Source organism: Semicossyphus pulcher, unplaced genomic scaffold (assembly GCF_022749685.1).
Source record: "Semicossyphus pulcher isolate SPU_LCO1_2020_fin unplaced genomic scaffold, fSemPul1.0.p SCAF_16, whole genome shotgun sequence".
Classification (NCBI taxonomy): Eukaryota; Metazoa; Chordata; class Actinopteri; order Labriformes; family Labridae; genus Semicossyphus; species Semicossyphus pulcher.
In genome coordinates this window covers 8,913,201-8,935,856 of record NW_027211670.1, presented here as the reverse complement: position 1 = coordinate 8,935,856, position 22,656 = coordinate 8,913,201, and the positions used below count along the sequence as shown (strand labels likewise).

At 42.4% G+C, this 22,656-nt stretch overlaps 1 protein-coding gene across 4 annotated transcripts; it reads left to right on the top strand.

Annotated features, from left to right (window-relative positions):
- Window positions 1-22,204, top strand: kctd17 (potassium channel tetramerization domain containing 17). 4 transcript variants are annotated; one of them, XM_069664084.1, is made up of 7 exons: window positions 1-439; window positions 13,036-13,144; window positions 15,264-15,355; window positions 15,892-16,038; window positions 17,877-18,002; window positions 18,472-18,597; window positions 21,061-22,204. In XM_069664084.1, the coding sequence occupies exons 1-6, from the start codon at window positions 77-79 to the stop codon at window positions 18,571-18,573; spliced, it is 939 nt and encodes a 312-aa protein (XP_069520185.1). In that variant the 5' UTR covers window positions 1-76; the 3' UTR covers window positions 18,574-18,597; window positions 21,061-22,204. The 4 variants fall into 4 exon arrangements, with proteins under 4 accessions (XP_069520185.1, XP_069520184.1, XP_069520182.1 ...); XM_069664083.1 differs by having other exon boundaries at window positions 26-439; window positions 15,895-15,990; XM_069664081.1 differs by having other exon boundaries at window positions 26-439; window positions 15,895-16,038.
- Window positions 22,205-22,656: the final 452 nt, after the last annotated feature.

Here is a 22,656-nt window from a genome sequence, read left to right as displayed (position 1 = left end):
GAAAGAGCCGAGGCAACAGCGGACACAGACGGACGCCCTCGCTCGTGTTCCCTTCGTGTCTAACGGCTGTTTCCAAATGGCAACGACAGCGGACGACCAACGGGAACCGGCGGACCTCGCTGCGCTGTCGCCGCACCACGGCTGCCAACATCAACACAACAGCAACAGCAACAACAACAACAATAATAACAACAACAAAGACAGCGAGGCGGGAGAGAGCGCGACCTCCACCACCGCCAGCACGACGGAGCCCGGCGGGACGACGTCGCAGAGCATTGGGAACGGCTCGGTCATCAACCCCACTGGGGGGAACAACGGGAAGTGGGTCCGGCTGAACGTCGGCGGCACGGTGTTCCTCACGACGCGGCAGACGCTCCTCAAAGAGCAAACTTCGTTCCTGTACCGGCTCTGCCAACAGCAGGACCTGCACTCAGACACGGTGAGTCCGGTCAATCTCTCCAGGTGCATATAACTTAAAACAGGCGTAATACAGTTATTACTTTGTTATAACTGGTGGTAAGTAACGTTATGTTTCTGTTGCACTTAGTAATAAGTAGCCTTATAATAACCTGCTACATCATTGACTTAAGCCATGCTTTGATGCTCCTACAGACACTTAAAGTTATTTTATGCCTCAGTTAGCAAACATTTGATGTTTCTGATTAGGGCTGGGATTTTGGCCATATCTCGATAACAATATAATATCATATATATATATATATATAGCATGTTTTCTGGTAATTTAACAAATAATTAGTCCATATGAAAAAAACACACAGTATTTCTGGAAAATCCTTTGTGAATTAAATACGTGACAAATAAAAGTAGTCAGTTTCTGTTTCCACTTGGGTCGAGCCAGAGTCATTTTCTGCAAGTTAAAGGTATAATTTCGAAGATTTTCATGTAAATAAATGTCTGTGCCGAATGTGGTAACACAATGGTGATTGAGCCTATGGCCCACTGATGAAAGCCTTTGCATTTGCAGTTTATAGTATTATTATGGACTGGGTGTTTACGGTGACATATGCGGGAAAAATCACAAGCGTCGCCCAGTTAGTGACGCGTTTTCCATCACCCAGCAGTGGTTGTTCTGCCAGACAGGGTAGGCGGAGCTAAGCGGCTGCTATTCCGGTCTCTGCAAGTTTTGTGAGCAAACAAAAATCATGAGTTACAACCGTCACAAAGGGAGCCAACTGTAAATGTCTGGTTATCTGGGACTCATGCGCCCGCAATTGCCTTTTATCGCCATTAGGTGCCACTACATAGAACGAAACTGAGATCTTTGAGATTATATCTTTAATGTCCATGTTAATAAACAGCGCCTCGCTCTGTGGTTCGCTTCAGATTCTCTCCCACGTGCAAGGATTAGAACGTAAAGCATTGTCAAAATGACAAGAAAAATTGCCGTAAAGCAGTTCGGCCGCTGGTTTTGTGACATCACGATAGAGACGATATAGAAAAACACATACGATGGACATTTTGATATCGTTTTCACGATATAGTAATATTGCCCAGCCCTATTCCTTATATGTACATGCATATTCAAGAATAAGGCTGGTAGTGAGAGGCATGTGGAATAGTGAAATTACCCTCTGTCATAACGTTTTATAGCATACCTGTTGTGGCTCCTATTTGCTCTTAATACTGAGTTTACATTTGTCTCGAACCCCTTGATAACATAGTTATACCCTGACAGCTGGTAAATGTTTGGCTTGATACACATTTGTTTTATTTCCATGTGGTGAGAAAGGTATTTTTTTAATAACCAAAAGGGATTGGCTAAAATATGTGAACAGGTCTTAGCATGAAGAAAAATCAGTGCTGTAGAGACTGAACAGAAAAATGATTTCAATGATGGTGCACCATGACATTTTTATCTTGTAAGGCATCACAGTAGTCTTAAAGGATTGAACTAAGTGAATAACTATAACTGCATTATCTTTGTACTCTTCCCAGAATCTATTACTTTAACTCTGTTGTGGCCCGGAAATGCACCCCTGCAGCTCTAAAGTAGGCGTAGAGTTGTCTAATTACCAGCTGATAAAGTGTACATGTGCAGTATGCAGCTCTCCCACTCGCTCTTCTCCTCCGTGTGTGTGTGTGTGTGTGTGTCTCAGCATCATTTTGTGGTGTGAACGTAGCTTGGGTCAGATGGATGAACACGTGCCTTCTCTTCTGCAGGGAGCTGCACAGTCAGAAGCTGCACAGCTGACATCTTATTGGGGGAACAGAAAGAGAGAGATGTATTGTGGGTCTGGCAGTCACATGTAGACTGAACACACTGGAGGGGCTCGCAGGTCTCATGAATGATGCAGATTTCTATTATGCTGCAGTCTTTGATATGCATGTGTGTGATGGATAGTGAAGGGGGCAGGTCTCTTTGCAAGCCGGTGACGTCTTTAAATTTTCATTTTGCGACTGTCTGGTTAAAACCTCCTTTTCTATAAAATGTCCACTCTGTTAGCTACTGTAAGAAAATGAGCTAAAGGGATAGATTATGTGGATAAACATGCAATCATGATGCACATGTTGTAAAGTGTGGTATCCTATGCCTTTATTAAACAGTGTAGCAGAGAGGGCTCAGCAGAGAGCAGACAGGAAATTAGTAATAAGCAACAGTGGTAAATGGACTGCACTTATATAGCCCTTTTCTGGTCTTATTCCAAGCGCTGTTACACTACATGTCACATTCACCCTTTCACTCACATTCATACACTGATGGCTGCTATGCCAATCTCCAATCAGGATTTAACCATTCATACGCCGATGGCTACTCCCTCGGGAGCTATTTGGGGTTCAGTGTCTTGCCCAAGGCAGGAGCAGGGGATCGAACCGCCAACCTTTTGATTAGGAGACGACCGACTCTACCACTGAGCCGCAGCTGCCCCTTGAGCTTAAAATGTACTCCTCAGATGTGAATATTTTCTAGTTTTCCTCCCTGTACTTGGACAACATAAGATGCAACATTCTTCTATGGGAGCTGGTGATGGTCATTTTTCAACGAAGGTTTGAACGTATAATTGAGAAATTGTTGGAGTAACGGATAATGAAAATATGGGTAAGTTGCAGCAGTAGGCAAATTTAGTTAGTAACATATACATATCAGACAAACTCTTGTTACACAATCTTTCCCATTGATTAAAATCATTCATATTGATTAGGGATGCACGATATTAGATTTTTTGCCAATATCCGATATGCCGATATTTTAGAACTCATTTAGCCGATTACCGATACCGATATTTTTTTCCCGCACACCTAATGGCAGAGATTATCAACTCTCTCTGTATTGGAATTAGCGTACGGTATAATGGTGATACTCTTATCACATTTGTTACAACGGTCGGGGTGACGGGTCTCGAGATGGTTAATCAAGTTTGTAGTGTTGAAAGACTTTGCCTTGGCTCCTCCTCGCATCACCGAAGCTGAGCAGTCATTGCAAACAGCAGTTTTGTTATCTATTTTGGACACTTTGAAAAACTTCCACACTGCGGACATTTTGGCTTCTAACTCTCTCATGCTGCAGGTAGACACACGTGACGTCATCACGCTGCGCCGCGCAGTTGTTCTTCGCGCCGGGGACATTGCGCCAAGGTCGGGCATTTAATCAAGTATGCAGCAGCCCATTATTTTATCGGTTAATTATATTGGCGGATATCGGCGTTTTTAAGCCAATATCGGCCGTTACCGATAAGGTGCCGATAATATCGTGCATCCCTATCTAATATACTTAGCAACAGTACAAATTGATGGCAGGATATATGGTTAATGGACTGTACTTATATAACGTTTTTCTAGTCTTGAGAGCACACAAAGCTGCTTTTACATTAGATGTCACATTCACCCATTCACACACACATTCACAATCTTCAATCAGATCTATGTCCATTCATACCCGATGGCTATGCCACCGGGAGCAATTTGGTCCAGTGTCTTTCCCAAGGACACTTTGACATGTGGCTGTAGCAGTCAGGGTTTGAACCCCCAACCTTCCAATTGAGAGACGACCAACTCTACCGCTGAGCCACAGCCGCCCCCATATGAAAGTCAACTAATGTATTCCACATCACAGTATCTGTCATATTATTGCCAGTGGCACGTGCCCGCTGTCGTTTGAAGCATAGAATAACCCTCAGCTGTAGAGCAGGTATTCTTTGAGCTAAAGCCAAAAACAGCCTCCAAAATATGAGTAGGGAGTTTTATACCAGACAGCAGAGATGACTGTTCCCCTGAGGCAGCGCCGGGCATTTTGGAAAGAAAGAATATTCTCATGTGACCTTCAGGCGCGACCCGACGGGAGCTCCCACTGCGCTGCTTCAAGACACACACAGACTCTCTCTCTGTCTCACGAGTGCACAAACACACACCTACAGCTCTTCCCTTATTCCTTACCTCATCCTCCCTTTTTTTTTTTCATCACCCATCCTCTCCTCATCCTCGCTCTCAGCAGCTGACTCACTGTGAATGCTTATCACACGTTTGTCCTCCCTTGTCTGCCTCTTTTATTCTTGCCCTTTATCCGAAGCTCCTGAATTTCGAGAGCCTTTAGAAGTGTCGATACTTGTATTTTCCTTCCAGAGGGAGGGATGCTGTTCAGATTTTCATATGAAAAATAAAACACTTGTCTTGGAGGAGGAAGGATTTTACTCAGCAAAAATATGTATCAGATGTATGCAGAGCTGCAAAGGGAAATATCATATTTTGGTAAGATAATCGGTCATGAGAAAAATCGCTGTCGAAATCTGAAGTCAAGAGAAAAAGACTCTCAGAAGCTTCGTCATGAATACAAACAATGCTTCTTTGGTTCAGTCATAGCCACTGATCCTAACAGCTGTGAAGGCACAGAAGCGTGAATGATTCAACAGACGGGACGTACAGTTAACCGAGAGGAGAAAAATCTGCTTCATTCATGGAATGAACACAGATGCAGGTTTATCTGTCTGCTCAGAGGAAACATTTCACTGCAAATGCAGTGTATTCCTCTCAATTCATCAAACAAGCAAAATCATGTGAACACTTTCAAATTAATATTTCAGACCACAGGCTGCATAAAAAGATATACGACATGACAGCTCCCTGAAAGTGAAGCCAAAACATTTGGAGCGCCCCCTGCTGACTGGCTGCAGTATAGCTCATAAAGCCCGCCTCCTCCATGTTAACAGATGGGACATGAGTCAAACTATAAAATCAAAATACACGTCAAATACATTTTTCTCAAACATGGTTTCTGTCATTATAGTTAATTATCAGACTCATTTATGTCTAAGTGCTTGTGCTAAGTTCCTCTAGTGACCATACTGTAGCTCAGCTGTTAGCGATAGCCTCTGCTGTTTCCTGCTAGGTGTCTCAGGTGTTTAGCTTCTCCTCTGCCTCCTGTAGTGACAGCGGTACATGTTAATACTGTAGTTTAGATGCAGTGATGGCGAGGCTAAGTGAATTGGAAATACATCTCCACAACATGAATACTCAATGATTAGCTGCCGTCGCAAGTCCCCATTAGCCGGTGCGGGCTGCTAATGTAGCGTCAGTTCCCCGTCCAGCAGCCCCTGTAGAGCCGTCACCACGACAACACCGGGTTGCCGAGGTGGCTGTGTGACCGTCCAAAGGACGCATAGCAGTAAACAGAGGACGCCCACGGCCCACCAACGACTAGTCCACGATTCTAACAGCGACTCTGTTACACCTGCTACATGTCAGGTGCCACGAGTGAAAGTGTAAACTCGTACTTATCAGATTGTTGACGCACTAAAGCCCTGCGCGAGCTAAATAACAGAAGCGTCAACAACTTAAAGTATGTTTTGTAGTAATGGGAGCACCCGCCCCTGGCGCCCGACCTCATTTATTTTAGTCGCTAAATTAGATTTTTACCCTCATCTGGCGAGTGACGGGTGCTAATTTTGGACCCCAGTTTGCCTATTTGATGCTGTAAAAAGGATGATTGACAGCTCCTGCAGCTGATCTGTTCCGGATTAGCAGAGTAGAGGAGGATCGATGAGAGGAGTGTTCATATCTGTGAACGTCTGCTTCAGACCAACACAAGGCGCTGTTCTGCTGTTAAACACGCAGACGTGTGGGATCTTTCCTGTTTTTTTTCCGGCAACTTGGTGTGTGTTTTGGTTAGCGGAAGTGGCTACGGCCGCTCCACCCGCCGATCTCTACTGTGCAACTCTGGCTCCAAATGATGTCACCATCACAAGATGGCAACGCCTATCAGGAGGGCTATTTTGGCTTCAATATCGTACAATGAGAGCAGATGGAGACGCGTCGTCCATCTATATGTACAATCGTTGTTTCAGATCGAACATCAACCCTCAGGGAAAAGACATTTCTTAGTAGACTGTCATCTCCTTACTAAATAGATCAAGAGACCAGATGTGTCAGATCTGTGGCTGCACCACCTCTGCACAACCGTGTCAGAGGAAACCCTGTAATTGAGGTTCTTAAGGAAACAATCAGCTGAATGTGGGGCAGATTGGTGTCCTGAAACGAGGCCTGGAGAAGTATGAAGTGCATATTGAAGTGTCTTTGAAGGGCTCAGTGAGCCAGCAGACAGCAGGTTGAAACCAGCCTCTGCTCTGGATGTTGAGTACACAGAGCAATCTGAAGTTGAATCACACACAGGGGCAGATCGGCCTGTGTGTTTTCTTCTCTCACTCAGGAGACAAGCTGGTTTTATCCGCGACATAGTCCCCCTGTAATCTGCTGATGTTAGCGTGTTTCTGCTCTGGTGTTCTTGGCTGTTTTAAGCCCACATACACACACACACACTGTCTGGCTGTGTGTGAATGTTTTAATGAGATTACTGGTGCCTCAGCTTCCCTGCCCCCGCACCAAACCAAACCCAGGGCTAACTCCTGCCGTTAATAAGACCCAAGATGACCTCACAGTCTAGATACAATAATATCACGCAGCTAAAGTTCAGCTTTGACCATGCTAGCTTACAGGTGTGAGTATAACCATATAATCAGCTTATCGCAGATTTGCGATTAGCAATGTTTTGATTCCTATTAAATTCTCAGCCGGATCATAAAGTGTGGATCAATGCGGTCTTTGTTTCATCTCACAGTGTCGGCATGGATTCCACCACAAGTCTGAACTCGCTATCATTTCATCTGTGCTGTCAGATGTCTAGTATGAAACATTGGCAGCGACCACGGTGCATAAAAAGTGTGAGAGCAAATGTCTTTATTTGAATGAACAGCACTGAATTGTGTAAACAGAGTGATACACAGATTACAATCTGGTTAGAGCTTTTGAAAAAACCCTTTGTTAGACGCGGAATACATCCGGCTGAAATTCACATGTATTTCCCAGGAAAACAATTGAGAGAGTTTCTGTTTATCACCACAGTGCTTCAAGTGATACTCGAAGATTTTCATTTAAATAAAAGTCTGTTAAGTCACTGTCTATCGCCGAATGAGGTAACACAATGGAGATTCAGCCTATGGCCCACTGATGAAAGCCTTTGCATTTGCAGTATTACAGACTGGGTGTCTGTCGCGGAAAAAATCACAAGCGGCACCCAGTTAGTGACGCGTTTTCCATCAGCCAGCAGTGGTTGGTCTGCCAGAGAGGGTAGGCGGAGCTAAGCGGCTGCTATTCCGGTCTCTGCAAGTGTTGCGAGTAAACAGTAATCTACTATGGCTGAACAAACAAAGAAAAGATCGATGACTATAGATACAACTTTAAAACAAATCTAAAGAAAAAGAAACTAATTCGACGCTCAGATGAAGGTAAACAGTCTGAAAAGGAAAGCGACCGTCAGTGAGGAAAATCAAGAGAGCCAACCGTGCACGTCACACGTGCAACACTGTCTGGACATCTTGGAAGTGTGCTCCCGCAATTACTGGTTATCACCATAGGTGCCGCCAAAGAGAACGAAACTGAGATTTTCGATACTAGCACTTCAATTATTAACTTATTCGATTAAATCAACACAGATGGAAGCAGTATAGGATGTAACCAGGGAGAAATATCAGCTTTGAATGTACAAACACATGTTGTTACCATTTTTGGAAAAGTTTGCAGGTAATGTACCCCAATATATGTTTATTGAAAGTGAAACTTGAGTCACTGGTTTAGCTCAGCGCTTAAATGGCATGTCCCATGTACAGGGGACATGCCATTTGCGGCTCTCTCTTCCCCTGTTTCCAACACTAGCCAGTGGATAGTATCCACTGTCCTCTCTCTCTCTGCCAATAAAGGCATAAAAGGCCAATACAAATAAAAGTGTTTAGATGCACATTGGAGAATTACCCCTTCAGGATTGTTTTCAGAACATCTCTAAGGCAAAGTCTAAAAAGGAGGAGGTTGTGGAAACTCCTTTAAAACCATACATCTGTTTTATTCACCCAGCAAGGAGTGGAAGGACGCTCATACATTAAAGAGTGTTGAGCTGCTGTCATTCCTCCTACATCAAATGTCACCGACACTGTGAAGTTGTTGGTTCAGACAGACCATCTGTGATGATGAATGAGGCCGATCCCTAATTAGAAATCACAGGAAAACAGAGTTTTTCACAGCTCCCGCCCGCCTCCTCCCCTTATGTCAGAATTACACGAACAGGCCAGAGACGTGTTTTCACGAGGATGAGAAATACATAAGTTCAGCCTGTCCATCACATTGTTGCATGTGTCAAAGTCACCCTGGTACTATATATAGACAATTTTGATAGGAAATGTAATGTTTATTTATTGATTTTCTTTTATGCCTTTATTGAGAGAGAGAGAGAGAGAGAGAGAGAGAGAGAGAGAGAGAGAGAGAGAGAGAGAGAGAGAGAGAGAGAGAGAGAGAGAGAGAGAGAGAGAGAGAGAGAGAGAGAGAGAGAGACAGTGGATAGTGTCGAAAACATGGGAAGAGAGAGTGGGGATGGCAAGCGGCAAAGGGCCGAGGGTGGAAGTGGAACCCAGGGACTGTGATTTATGATGTTGCTTTTTCAGTTCATTTCTAACCCCAGATTTAAAGCAAATTTGAAATATGCAGTACCATGAAACTCACTATGACAGATGCAGGGATGCTGCTGCTAGTGCTGCACAGAAACACCATAAAGAAATAATAGACTTTAACTCTCTTAATCCTTAAAAAAAAGGATTGAACTACCATCACGCACCTTATTGCAGTGTTATGTTTCTTCAGTATTATTCACCACTTATGTAAACACATGTCCGAGCAGGCAGCCGATTGTAGGCAGTTGATTTGTGTGTTTAGTCAGACGTGAACAGGGCTTTTGTTCAGCTATTGGTGATAACCTGTGGGGGATGTTTTTACCTGCACAGAGAGGTATTGTGTAGTCACATCCTATTTCCATGAACACATATCCTGCAAACCATTAACTCACTAACCAGTGGCCCTTACCTCTCAACAACACACAATGTTATTGTTTGAGTACGTCCGTGTGCTGCGGCTGAAAATGGGTCTGTTTTGATGAGAAGCTACAGAATATGTGTGCGTGTGTGAGAGAGAAACAGAAAGCACGCTCTGGCACATTCGGGAAGCTTTTTGCCAGTGTTGTCATGCCCACACTGTCAAGTCAAGTCACGTTGACGAGGCGTCGGTCTGTTCTGCTGCTGCAGCTCCTCCGCTCATTTTGGATGATGTGTTATTGCATCTGTGTGCTGCAGAGCCTGCAGCCCTTCCACACTGTTATCAACTGTGATTTTCAGGGCAGACAAAGGCAACCAAATAGTGATGTCACTGCTGTATATCTTTACAAGCCTCCTCCTTGTCCTCGTGTCCCAATTCTCCATCCTGTCTTTTCTCGACCCTCTCTTTTTATCTCTCCATCAGAAAACACATATGTAGTATCCTGACATTTTCCCCTCAAGCTCTCTACAATAGTCTCACTATCTGTCTTCCCCATCCAGCTGCATCTCCACCCTGCAGACTTCACCACAATCTGAATGTTACCATTTGATTGTGTAGGTTTCCTCGTTCGTTGCATTCGTCTCATGACTCACAGTGGGACAGCTCATCAGAAGCTCTCGGCATGTTACACCAGCAGAGATTGGCTGCAGTCGAAGAGACGAGTGCCCAAGGGACAAAGTCATACGCGTGGTTTAGATTGGGTTGACAGCACCATCTTTCCTTCAGAGATGTCTTATTGCTGCTCGCAGGAAGTCCATGTTCTCTTGACTTGGTTTGGCTATGCTCCGTCTGTAACTTCTGCGACTCCTCGTCATCTCAGCTACAAATTCAACCCGTCTCTGTCCAAGCAGCAGTCGAACATCATTTCCAAATGTGTCTGCGCCAAGTTTGATTAACAGACTGAATGAGTAATAGATACAACAAAGACCTAACCACCGTAACATCTTCACTGTTTACTAACCCTGTTTCTGGCGCGGTTGTGACGTCAGACGATGACGCAGTAAAGAGACCGACAGGAGGATACTTTACTGGCAATGGGAAAAGAGACAATTGGCATTGGTCTGAAAAACACGCTAATTTTGGTGGGAAAGGGGCATTATTAAGAGCTGGTGCCCAGTTTGACGAAGGAGGACTTCCTAGATACCTCAAAACACCTCATTGCCTCACTGGTGCAGCAAGGAGCACCAAGGAGGTGAAAGAAAAGTGAACACAATGATCATATTTGCCGAAGGTGGTGTATTAACCTCTCACGTGCTGGACACCCAGGTTGTTTAAATGTTACAATTTAATTTAGCAGACGCTTTTGTCCAAAATGACGTACATCTGAGAGCTAATACAACACAAGCAACGATCAAGACAGGAGGGAACAACGTCAGTAAGTTCTAACAAACAGCTTCAAGTGCGATTAGACACAAGTGCTTTCAGGCAGTGCTTAAAAAAATTTTTTTTATCATCATCAACAACACCAACAAGGTCGTCATCATCATCATGAATATCCTAATCAACATCAACAACAACCTCAATGTCATCATCATCAATAGCATCAGTATCATGAAGGTCAGAGGTGTTCTTAAAGAGCTGGGTCTTTATCTTCTTCTTAAAGGTGAAAGGGACTCTGCGGGCCGAATGGAGTTTGGTAGCTCGTTCCACCACCGGGGGACTATTGAGGAGAAGAGGCTAGTTAGAGACTTAGGGCCCTGCTGTGATGGGAGTACCAGGCGCCTTTCATTGGCAGGGCATAGTGGGCAGGAGGGAGTGTAGCCCTGGATGAGGGCGTTCAGGTAGGCAGGAGCCGTTTTTGTAAGCGAGCAACAGGGTGTTGAATTTGATGCGAGCGGCGACTGGGAGCCAGTGGAGGGATATGAGCAGTAGAGTGACGTGTGCTGTTTTGGGTTGGTTGAAGACCAGTCGCGCTGCTGCGTTCTGGATCATCTGCAGAGGTTTGAATTTGCATGCAGGGTTACCATAAATCACAGGTGACCATTCAAACACAGTCAAGAGCAAAATGGTGGAAGAAGCCACTTTTCAGAGTGATCTGAAAGCCATCTATACTTTAAACCCCGATCTGTCAAATCAAGGGTAGGAGCTGATAATATTGCTGTTCCAAGTAAACAAACTGGGATTTGCATAAACAACCTGAAACCAGTTCATCCCTTAAAATATTCAGAACAGCACTAAACCCTTATCAGGTCGACCTGCAGCAGTGACAACACCAAACTGGAACGCAAACATCAGATACAACGGCACTACTTTTTGTTTCAACAGTGAAGAAACGTTTCATTCAGCCATTGAATTTCAGGATTATAATGAAATATTAGGTAACAACCCAGCAATGGCGAGTGGTACTGTGCGTGTGAATGAGTAAGGACCTGCTAATAAAGGCGATAACATGCTGTAGAAGATGCAGCTGGAGGCTGAGGTTGTCCGTTTGCCGCTTCAGCAAACAGCCATAAATAGAGTCAGTCATGTGAATACAGCAGGTTTCTTTATTAAGATGAACATTTTTCCTCTCATTCTCAGTCTCTTCCCGTTCACATACTAACACCCAAAACATCATATGTTAGTTGCTAGTTAATGCTGCAGAAGGCCTACTTAATCATACAGTTGGTATGAATGGGTTGAAGGGGGTTTTCATCTTAGGGTTCAAAATACACACAAGTTTGTCTGTGTCTGAGCCTCGGTTTTCCCCGCTTGCCTGAATGCTTCTCTCTCTACAGACACCATTAAACCATGTGTTAATGACACATAACCAGCTCAAGGAAATGATTCAATTCCTCGTCTCTTTCCCCTCTTTGTCCTCCTCCTCCTCCTCCTCGAGTCTCTTAAAGGCCTGTATGTTTTTCACAGATTATTCCAGCAGCGATTCTTTAGTGAATTCACCTCTAAAAGAGGGGGCTCTGCTTCAAGCGATCATGTTGAAGAGAGCAGGGGGAGGATTTTTGTGTGTGTATGTTGGAGGTGCTGTAGTTATGACATAACAGCCAGGCAGGCTTGACAGAAGTAGAGCCTGGAGGTGGGAGAGAAGCAGGCTGTTTGCACACGTGTGTTAATAAAGTTTCAACTACTCAGGAGTTCCAGGGAGCAGTCTGTGTCCAGCTGTTACGAGCTGGTGCTGTGGCAGGAAATCACAAATACCAATGTTGTTGTTGCAACAGGGCTAAATGACATATAAGGTTAAAGCTGACTTTTTTTTTTGTATGATTTTATGAGCACTGAAAAGTTGTTTTTTTTGTCTGTATGAAAGATCATAAAAACATAACGAACCATTTTTAATCCAAAAAACAGTAAACTATAGCATCATTCTAACATCAACAGTACTTTTACTCAGTTGGGTGCTTTTATTTTGGAGAGCTCTGCAATGTGTCTGACATGCGTACATCCCCTCTGGGCAGCCAAAACTGCATACGTCAGATGAAAACAGCATACCAGGATGTTATTTTCCTGCCAGTGAACTTTGAATCTAAAAATACTATTAAATAACAGAAGTCCTCTAAATAAAGGTCCTTTGGTTTACAAAGCTGTCAAATTAATATACAAGACTGAATAAGGCCATTTAAGTACACATGACCACCAAATGTTATCTTAAGGCTTTCTGAACATGCACTTTATGATGTGATCATGGCATAACCGTGTTTTATTTCACTTTTTTCTCCTTTTTTCTCTCTGTGACAGGACGAGACAGGAGCCTACGTGATTGACAGAGACCCAACATACTTTGGCCCCATCCTCAACTACTTGCGGCACGGCAAACTCGTCTACAACAAGGAGCTGGCTGAAGAAGGTCTTTGATCTGCTTTGACTCTGCTCGTCTGATTCGTCCTGGGTGCATGAGTTTGTTTTATTAGTTGGGCTGATGGAATTATCTATTATTGATTGCCTTATGTGATGTCTTTTCTCTTTGAGTGTCTTGTAGCACTTTAGATTCCACATTTTGTCACAGCTGTAACACTTGGGCATGACAAAAGTGCTTGAAAAAGAATTGTGAGTGAGACAAATCACAATCAAGTATGAATGGCTCAAATAGTTAGGCAAAAGTAAAAATTTAATAGTTAAAATAGTCTGCTAGAAGGACCAATTTAAATGATTAAACTGGCAAATGAATGGTTAAAGTAGTTAAAATAAAAGTAACAAATTAAGGGTTAAGATAACGATCTGTATGTAATAAATGCCATTTGTTAATTGTTGGAATAGTTAGCTAAACGTAACAAATGAATGGTGAAAATAGTTAGCTAAACATAACAAATGAATGGTGAAAATAGTTAGCTAAACATAACAAATGAATGGTGAAAATAGTTAGCTTAAAGTAACGAATGAATGGTGAAAATAGTTAGCTAAACATAACAAATGAATGGTGAAAATAGTTAGCTTAAAGTAACGAATGAATGGTGAAAATAGTTAGCTAAACATAACAAATGAATGGTGAAAATAGTTAGCTAAAAGTAACGAATGAATGGTGAAAATAATAAGCTAAACATAACAAATGAATGGTGAAAATAGTTAGCTTAAAGTAACGAATGAATGGTGAAAATAGTTAGCTAAACATAACAAATGAATGGTGAAAATAATAAGCTAAACATAACAAATGAATGGTGAAAATAATAAGCTAAACATAACAAATGAATGGTGAAAATAATAAGCTAAACCTAACAAATGAATGGTGAAAATAATAAGCTAAACATAACAAATGAATGGTGAAAATAATAAGCTAAACATAAATGAATGGTGAAAATAGTTAGCTAAACATAACAAATGAATGGTGAAAATAGTTAGCTAAACATAACAAATGAATGGTGAAAATAGTTAGCTAAACATAACAAATGAATGGTGAAAATAGTTAGCTAAACGTAACGAATGAATGGTGAAAATAGTTAGCTAAAAATAACAAATGAATGGTGAAAATAGTTAGCTAAACATAACAAATGAATGGTGAAAATAGTTAGCTAAACGTAACGAATGAATGGTGAAAATAATTTGCTTAATGTAATGAATGAATGGTGAAAATAGTTAGCTAAACATAACAAATGAATGGTGAAAATAATTTGCTTAATGTAATGAATGAATGGTGAAAATAGTTAGCTAAACATAAATGAATGGTGAAAATAGTTAGCTAAACATAACAAATGAATGGTGAAAATAGTTAGCTAAACGTAACGAATGAATGGTGAAAATAGTTAGCTAAACGTAAATGAATGGTGAAAATAGTTAGCTAAACGTAACGAATGGTGAAAATAGTTAGCTAAACGTAATGAATGAATGGTGAAAATAGTTAGCTAAACGTAACGAATGGTGAAAATAGTTAGCTAAACGTAACGAATGGTGAAAATAGTTAGCTAAACATAACAAATGAATGGTGAAAATAGTTAGCTAAACGTAACGAATGAATGGTGAAAATAATTTGCTTAATGTAATGAATGAATGGTGAAAATAGTTAGCTAAACGTAACGAATGAATGGTGAAAATAATTTGCTTAATGTAATGAATGAATGGTGAAAATAGTTAGCTAAACATAACAAATGAATGGTGAAAATAGTTAGCTAAACGTAACGAATGAATGGTGAAAATAATTTGCTTAATGTAATGAATGAATGGTGAAAATAGTTAGCTAAACGTAACAAATGAATGGTGAAAATAATTTGCTTAATGTAATGAATGAATGGTGAAAATAGTTAGCTAAACATAACAAATGAATGGTGAAAATAGTTAGCTAAACGTAACGAATGAATTGTTAAAATAGTTAGCCTAGCTAAAAGTGTTGAGTAAGTATTGTGTAAATGTGTATTAACGTTTAAAATAGTTACATTTTATTTATAAGTTAGAGTGATCAGAGCTGTGGAGTTTGGAACCACTTTGCTTCAGTGTACAAACAGGATCCGAATCACTTGTTTGTTTGTTTTTTGAAGGTGTCCTGGAGGAGGCGGAGTTTTACAACATCACCCCACTGATCAAACTGATCAAGGAGAGGATTGTGGAGAGGGACTCCAAAGCCACGCAGGTAAACTCAGAACAAAGTCAAAGTGTTTTCATGAAGGGGGAGTTTTGCAGTTTCACACGACTAATGGGTTTAAACGTGAAACTCAGATTCCTTCAGTCGCTGCACTGACAGTTTTAATAATGTGATGGTGTCAGTGTGATGCCTTTCAATCATTCTCTTTGTTAGTGATTTCACTCTTCTATGCGTCCCGATAAAGAGCGCTGCTGTACATCAGGCTTCTCTCCTTTTTTTTTTCAGGATGGTTGCACTCACTCTTACATAATTGCACTACTATCCCAAACATACACCCACAAGCGTTTGCCTGGGGTTACATATTGTAGAATAATGTGAAAACAGTAGTGCTAGTGTATCTGTTTAGTTTTTTCTGCTGCACAGCGCCTCCATTTTGGAAAGCTTAGGTGAAGGTAGACTAAAGTGACCTGGGATCAGCTTTGAAAGGGGTTATTGACCAACTAGTGGCTGACTTTTATTTCTCTCTTTAAGGATTATTGTAGCATCTCCCGTGTCCTAACCCCTCTCTCTCTCTCTCTCCCCAGCAGGTGCCCCCCAAGCATGTTTACCGGGTGTTGCAGTGCCAGGAGGAGGAGCTGACCCAGATGGTCTCCACGATGTCGGACGGCTGGAAGTTTGAGCAGGTCAGCGTGCGCGCCTGCAGAAAGCCCCGCACCGGACTGCTCTGGACTGTGGGTTGGACTCACGCTGCTGCTGACCCTTCAATCTTGACCCTTGGCCTGACCCCTTGGCCCTCACCTGAGCCCTGCTATCTGCACTCCCCAAATCAGTTTAGGACTTCCAGATTGTGATAGTTTGTCAGGTCTCGATCTTCATATATTGATCTTAAAAAGGGCAAATATAGTTAGCTGACTTTTCCCAACAGCCCTTAATCTTAAATATTTTCTACTACCCCTCGGACTGGATAAAGGCATCATGCTACCACAGCTGCGGCCCACCTTATCTTCAGTAACGTTTGCCTTCAGTCTCTCAGTGGGGTCTGAAGCCTGTTAGGGCTCAGATGGTTCTGCAGTGGTACCCAAGCTGCCGACTCTGTCTTTGTTGAAGAGTTTTGTTTAAAGCTGTTAGACTCTTTATTTAGCAAAATCATAGACAATTAAATGTCTTCTATTTTAGTCTACGATTTCAGGACATTAGTAATTATAATTAGTGTTTTCACACTGTGAGCAACAATATGAAAGACATCACTAAATAACAGTGTTGCATGTGTGACGTCCACGTTTGGCTCCCTTTGTCACTGTTGTAACTCTTGATTTTCCTCGCTGACGGTCGCTTTCCTTTTTAGACTGTTTGCCTTCATCTGAGCGTCGACTTTGTTTCTTTTTCTTTGGATTTTCACTTATTGTTGAAGTTGTATCTGTCGTCATCGATCTTTTCTTTGTTTGTTCAGCCATAGTAGATTACTGTTTACTCGCAACACTTGCAGAGACCGGACAAGCAGCCGCTTAGCTCCGCCTACCCTCTCTGGCAGACCAACCACTGCTGGCTGATGGACAACGCGTCACTAACTGGGCGCCGCTTGTGATTTTTTTCCGCGAATGTTGCCTCAGACACCCAGTCCATAATACTGCAAATGCAAAGGCTTTCATCAGTGGGCCATAGGCTCAATCACCATTGTGTTACCTCATTCGGCGATAGATTGTGACTTAACAGACTTACTTCCCTCATAACAGATATCCTGCACTGCACCTGAGCTAAAACAATTTGTCTGTTAATCGTTAAGCCAATGGACTGAAAATGTATTTGCCCCAATTTTGACCAGTGATCAGATGATCTTAATAAAAAAAAATAAAACAGGCAAAATAAATTTGGTCTCTTAGGATACAAGAAATGTTGATGGATAATTCCTTTTACAATTTTCAAAGACTTCTTATAAACCAAATTATTATTAACATTAAACTGTGGCCCACAAATGTTTCAACGTTGTTGCTGCAGACTGGTATTTACGCTCACAGTATCGACGGTCAGATAGAACACAGCGACCCACTTTAACGTTGCTCACAGTGTGAACACAAGAATTATATTGATCATGGAGTCACTGGACACCCTTCCAGCGTCAACACTATCTTTTCAGGTGTGACTGACACAGACATACATGTCTGAGAGCTTCATGGAGTCTCATAGGTCAGCCCGTCCTCACTGTAGCCTAGACTTTGCGTATAGATCCCCCCTGCCCTTCCTGCTGCTTTGGCACTTTGCTCCACCGCATGCTGCACAGCTACGAGTTTTTCCTGCAGAAGCTGACCCACAGTTTTGTTGCTCCCACAAGTACAAAATACCTCTTGTTGAGTCCACTGCTGAGTTAAACAGCAGGCCGACCCCCTCCTCCACCCCCACCCCAACCATGCATGAGCGCAACAATCTTTCCTCGCTGTAGTCTGGGACCTCAGCTCTCTTCCCTCCTTCCTCTCGCTTTTAGATTTCTCTGCTGTTATCTCATCTTCTTCCAGACACTCACTCTGCCTCTCTTTGTCTCTGTTTATCTTTCTGTATCTGTGTCTTTTTCTAGATGGTGAACATCGGCTCGTCGTACAGCTACGGAACAGAGGACCAGGCTGAGTTTCTGTGTGTCGTGTCCAAGGAGCTTCACACGCCTGGATCCGGACTGGGCACGGAGCAGAGCCACAAAACCAAGGTGATTCTTTGTCTTTTTATCCCTCAAACACACAATATATGTTTAAAGACTCCCTGTAAGATCAGGCTGCCAGGCTGTGTGTCCATGTGTGGTGGTGTCCTTGTTTTGTGTGTGTGAAAGAGAAGGGGGGGGCTCTCCTCTCATTGAAGGGGGTGCGCGTGTGTGCTTTGATCCTGCGCTCTCCACTCAAAGCTCCAAATGTCACTCATCTCGAAATGTCATTCACAAAATCATTACTCCATCTCTCACACAGCTCCTCCTTTCTCTCCTGCTGTTGTCACTCTCTCCTCTTCTCTCTCTCCTTCCTGTGGATATATAGATATATATCTGTCTGTCTCTGTATTTACCTCTCAACCTCTCACAGTCCACTCACTGACACTCATCAACATGTTCATTTTTTTGTCGTTTTCTGTCTTGTTTTTTTTTTTTTTTTCTTTTGTGTCTCCCCCTCCGTCCATCATGAATGAAGCCGGCGGAGATGCAGGAGGAGGAAGCAGCGAAGGATGAGGAGGAAGAGGAGGAGGAGGAGGGAGGGAGAGATACGGCACCGAATGAGTGGCTTAGAGAATGAGGGAGTCATGAGAGGCGGGAATGGGTGAGGAACTGTGCGATAGATGTGCTAGTGGGTAGACCTCATAGATTTTAGTGTGTGTGTGTGTGTGTGTGTGTGTGTGCGCGTATATGTGAGTGTGATGTCTACAGGGATGTGGGGTGTTTCTTGGCACTGCATTGAGAATGACCTCTAGCTGTAAGAGCTGTAAGTGCGAAATGAAAACACTTTATATTAAATATCCCTGACAAACAAATACAAAAACAGTGAAAATACTCAACTTTACACTGACATTTCCTGCTGCCTAAATGAGGCTTTAACATTTTTGGGTTTGGGTTTGTGTCCACTAACAGCGTTTTTTTTTGCGCTGGCGGCGACTATTTTCAATAAAAAAGCAAGCGATGCAATTCATCGTTTTCATTGCTCGGCATCCTCAGGGCAAAAACGCCCTTGACACCAGGAGCCGGGTTCACTAGCTGGGCCTAAAACAATAGGTCGTTTCTCTTAGGTCCGACTTAGCTATGACCGACTTCTTGATTCGAATTTACACCGAGTGCACCAAGCCTGACTTACACTAGTCGTAGCTGCGCTCGTCAATGTCACTTGTCCCTCACCAACCAATCAAAATCGAGAAAGGGGTGGGACATACGATATTAACTTTAGCTGTGGCTCAATCCAGGGGCTGCAGCCTTCGACGGACGTGGTCTACGGAGGATGAGTCATTCGTAGCCTGTGTAAACCGCTGAAGCCGAACTGAAATGAGACTGTTTGCGTCATGAACTGTTCCCGCCCTTACCCTAGCATCACCAAATGCCACCTCTTGTCACCTAGCAACAAGTAGCTTGCGGGCTAACTAGCTAGTATAACAAACGTCACTTAACCTATTATTTTAAAGATAATTTGTTTCAAGGCTTTCTGTTTCTGTTTTTTGTTTGTAATGTCAGCTTTTCGATTGAGTTGAAACCAAAAACTTTTACATTTCTAGTGTAATCCTATGCCGCGTACGTAAGAGTCCGCCAATTCAAACAAGATGGCAGACTCTTGGATCCTTCGTGGTCCGGGAAAAGGTGGACGCATTTGTCAGCCGCAACTGAAGGAGCCTTCGAATTGGGACAGCCTTCGACACGCCGACACAATCAGCCTTCAAATACGCCCTTCGAGGGACGCAGCCCCTGGATTGGGACACAGTGTTTGTCAACAACAATGGTGGAGGAGAAGCTAATCCGTTGTTTTTTTTCGTGGGTACAATTTCCAGGTGTTGAGCTGCTGCTAATGCCAGGACACGATTCCTTTACTCTTTTTTTTACATTTTCTTTGGAAAATGATCTCGAATAAAATCAAATATAAAGCATACAGTGTGATTTAAAACAGACTTAAAGGTCACTTCCGAGGGAAGCGGAAGTTCCGCCAATTTTCATAACCTAGCAACAGCAAGTGCTGGTGAGAGGCGCTCTGAAACTGAGGTCACAGGTGCTGCCAGCACAACAAATGCCATTTGTGGATACAGGCCCTTAAACAGCTGGCTGTGGGAATTATGGAAAATGATGTTTTTCTTTGCCAACAATTTAACCAATTTTAAGGGAACAAAAAATATAAATAAAATAAAAATAACAGCAAACCCAAGTTAACAAGCAAAGTGCAAAAACCCAGAAGACAATTAATCAACAACAATTTAACAACTAATATTGATAATTACAATGACCGTCAAAATAAATTTATCTACAGTATATTGTCAGTAAAACATATGATATGGCTTTAAAAAAAAAAAATAGTCCCAGAATTATCTGTCGTAGAAGAAACATCTGAATTTCTTCTTGTTTTTTGGCTCAATCATGGAGGTAGATTTCACAAACAGCAAGGCCCGTCGCTCTGCTTTTATTTTGAAAAGCGCGCACAGTTAGAGGCAGTAGCATCGTTTCCGGTGGGACATTTATCATCTTAAAATTGACTTTTTTATAATACCTATATTCAATTGTTTTAAATTATTTAAAAAAAATACAAATTCGGCTGATTGGCCATCGAATTAATCTTCCAGCTTTCGTGCTGTTTGTCACACAGACCTGCTGCAGCTTGTGTCGGTGTGTAAACACGGACATGCTCAGTCTGGTCTCTCAGTGACCCGACACAGCCGCACAGATATTGATTGAACACTGTGTCTCTGTGGGCTCTCATTACCAATGCTGTGACATGAAATATCTCTGACCTTTCAGTGAAGCTGTAGTGTTGGACGTCCTTCCCAGTCCGTGTACATACTGTATATTCAGTCTCAATGCACAGTAAACACAACATAATGGAAACATACAGAACATGTTTTAATACATGTAGTAACTGGTCAACACATGTTTTTGTTGCTCATGTCAGTACAGTCATTTGTTTACATTCTGTCACCATTGTCATCACCATCACCACAGCCAAACATAGCTAAGTATATCTATATGTAATGTCTGTATATGAGATTGCTATGGATCCCCTGTTCCTGACGTTCGTTTTTATCTAATTTTTCCACAGCTTTTCCAGATCCATGGGTCCCGGATGTAAAAAAAATCTTTAAAAAAAAAAAGAATTTAAGTTATTTTTTTTCTTGGCTTATTATGACACTCTGTACACGGTGTATGTGTGTTATGTCTCAATGGACATCAAAACAGGATCTGTAGCATTGTTAGCAGTTCATTGACATAATGTCGGTTAGAAAGATGACCAAAAAGAACAACTACATGTCTCACAGTCGGTCGCAGCAATATCTTCAAAATGTTTTTCTTTGTGTTTGGTGATGCTCATTTTATCAGTAGAATAATCACGTGCTGGTGTGTGCAAACGTTATATCGCCAAGGGCAGTAGTGGAGCTTAGTAAATTGTAACCAAAGATCCAGATGTAAGCTGGCTGGTCCACGGTGCTGCGTTTAAAACATACAGAGATTATAAAATCTGCCTGAAGAAAATTGACATCGTCATTGTTACCTAAAAAGGAGCTTTTGCTGCATCAATCTGATTCATGGTCCATAAGGATCGGATTACACCTGTGCTGAACAGTTTAGGATTGCAGCTCCACAGATCGAGACATTAAAGGGCCAGTTCGCCGATTTTCAACCTCAGTTCTATCATGCTTTCATGGGGAGCTAATGCCATTATGGTAGGAAAGAAAATGCAATTTGGCTCTGTGCCTTTGGAGGGTGCTATCTGCTTCTCCAATGGGCCCTGGAAAACCTCCGAGGCTCGCTAAACTACACTTCCTCTATCTAGGACACCCGCCTTTGATGTCATGTCTCGTTCAAAATCGTCAGGTTTGAAATGTAGATGCAGACCTGAAGATTTTTTAGACGATCCATCGGTATATTCTCCTCGTATTTCAGATTCTGTACCGCTCTGAGCCGTTGCCTGCAGCAATCAATGTCCTTGACTAGAAAATGTTAGTATTAGGGGATCAATAAAGGATTATCTTATCTTATTTCAGTCCAGCGTCTCGCACAATGGGAGGGGCACAATGCACGCTGGGTGTTGTAGGAATAGGCGAAACCACGAGCTGTTTGTACAACTTTCTCCACAGCTATGCGGCCAATTGGCTTTGACTGACAGTGGATTCTTCCAGGGGCAAATTGCTCCTTTAATGAATTCATCAAAAAAGATTTTTTCTGAAGCCCAGTGATAGATGCACTTGTTCCCTCTTCCCACTCGTGTCATTTATTTTGCACGAGGTTCCTCATGTAAAAAAAATCACCTTGTCAAAGGAAGAAAAGCACCAGAGTGATCCAGCTAGCTAGCCAACAACCAACCTTACTTTAGCTTTAAGCTTGTGAAAATTAGTAATTGAACTGTTTGTTGCTCTCAGCATGAACTGAGTCAATGCTGGTTTAATCTGATGGTATTACATGTTATTTAAGCCTCTTTTTGCTTTTTTGGCTTTAAATTGACGGATGAAAACAGCGTAGCTGAGACAGACAACAGGCCGTGTTCATTTGGGATTTATTTATTTGTTGTCATAATACAAAGGTTTCATCAAGACTCTCAGAGACCAAAGCAGGCCCTGTCAGAGCTACAGCAGTGAGCTCTCACACTCTGCTCTTCATCTTCCCTCCTGCATCAACACCCTGTGGTGCGCTGATACAC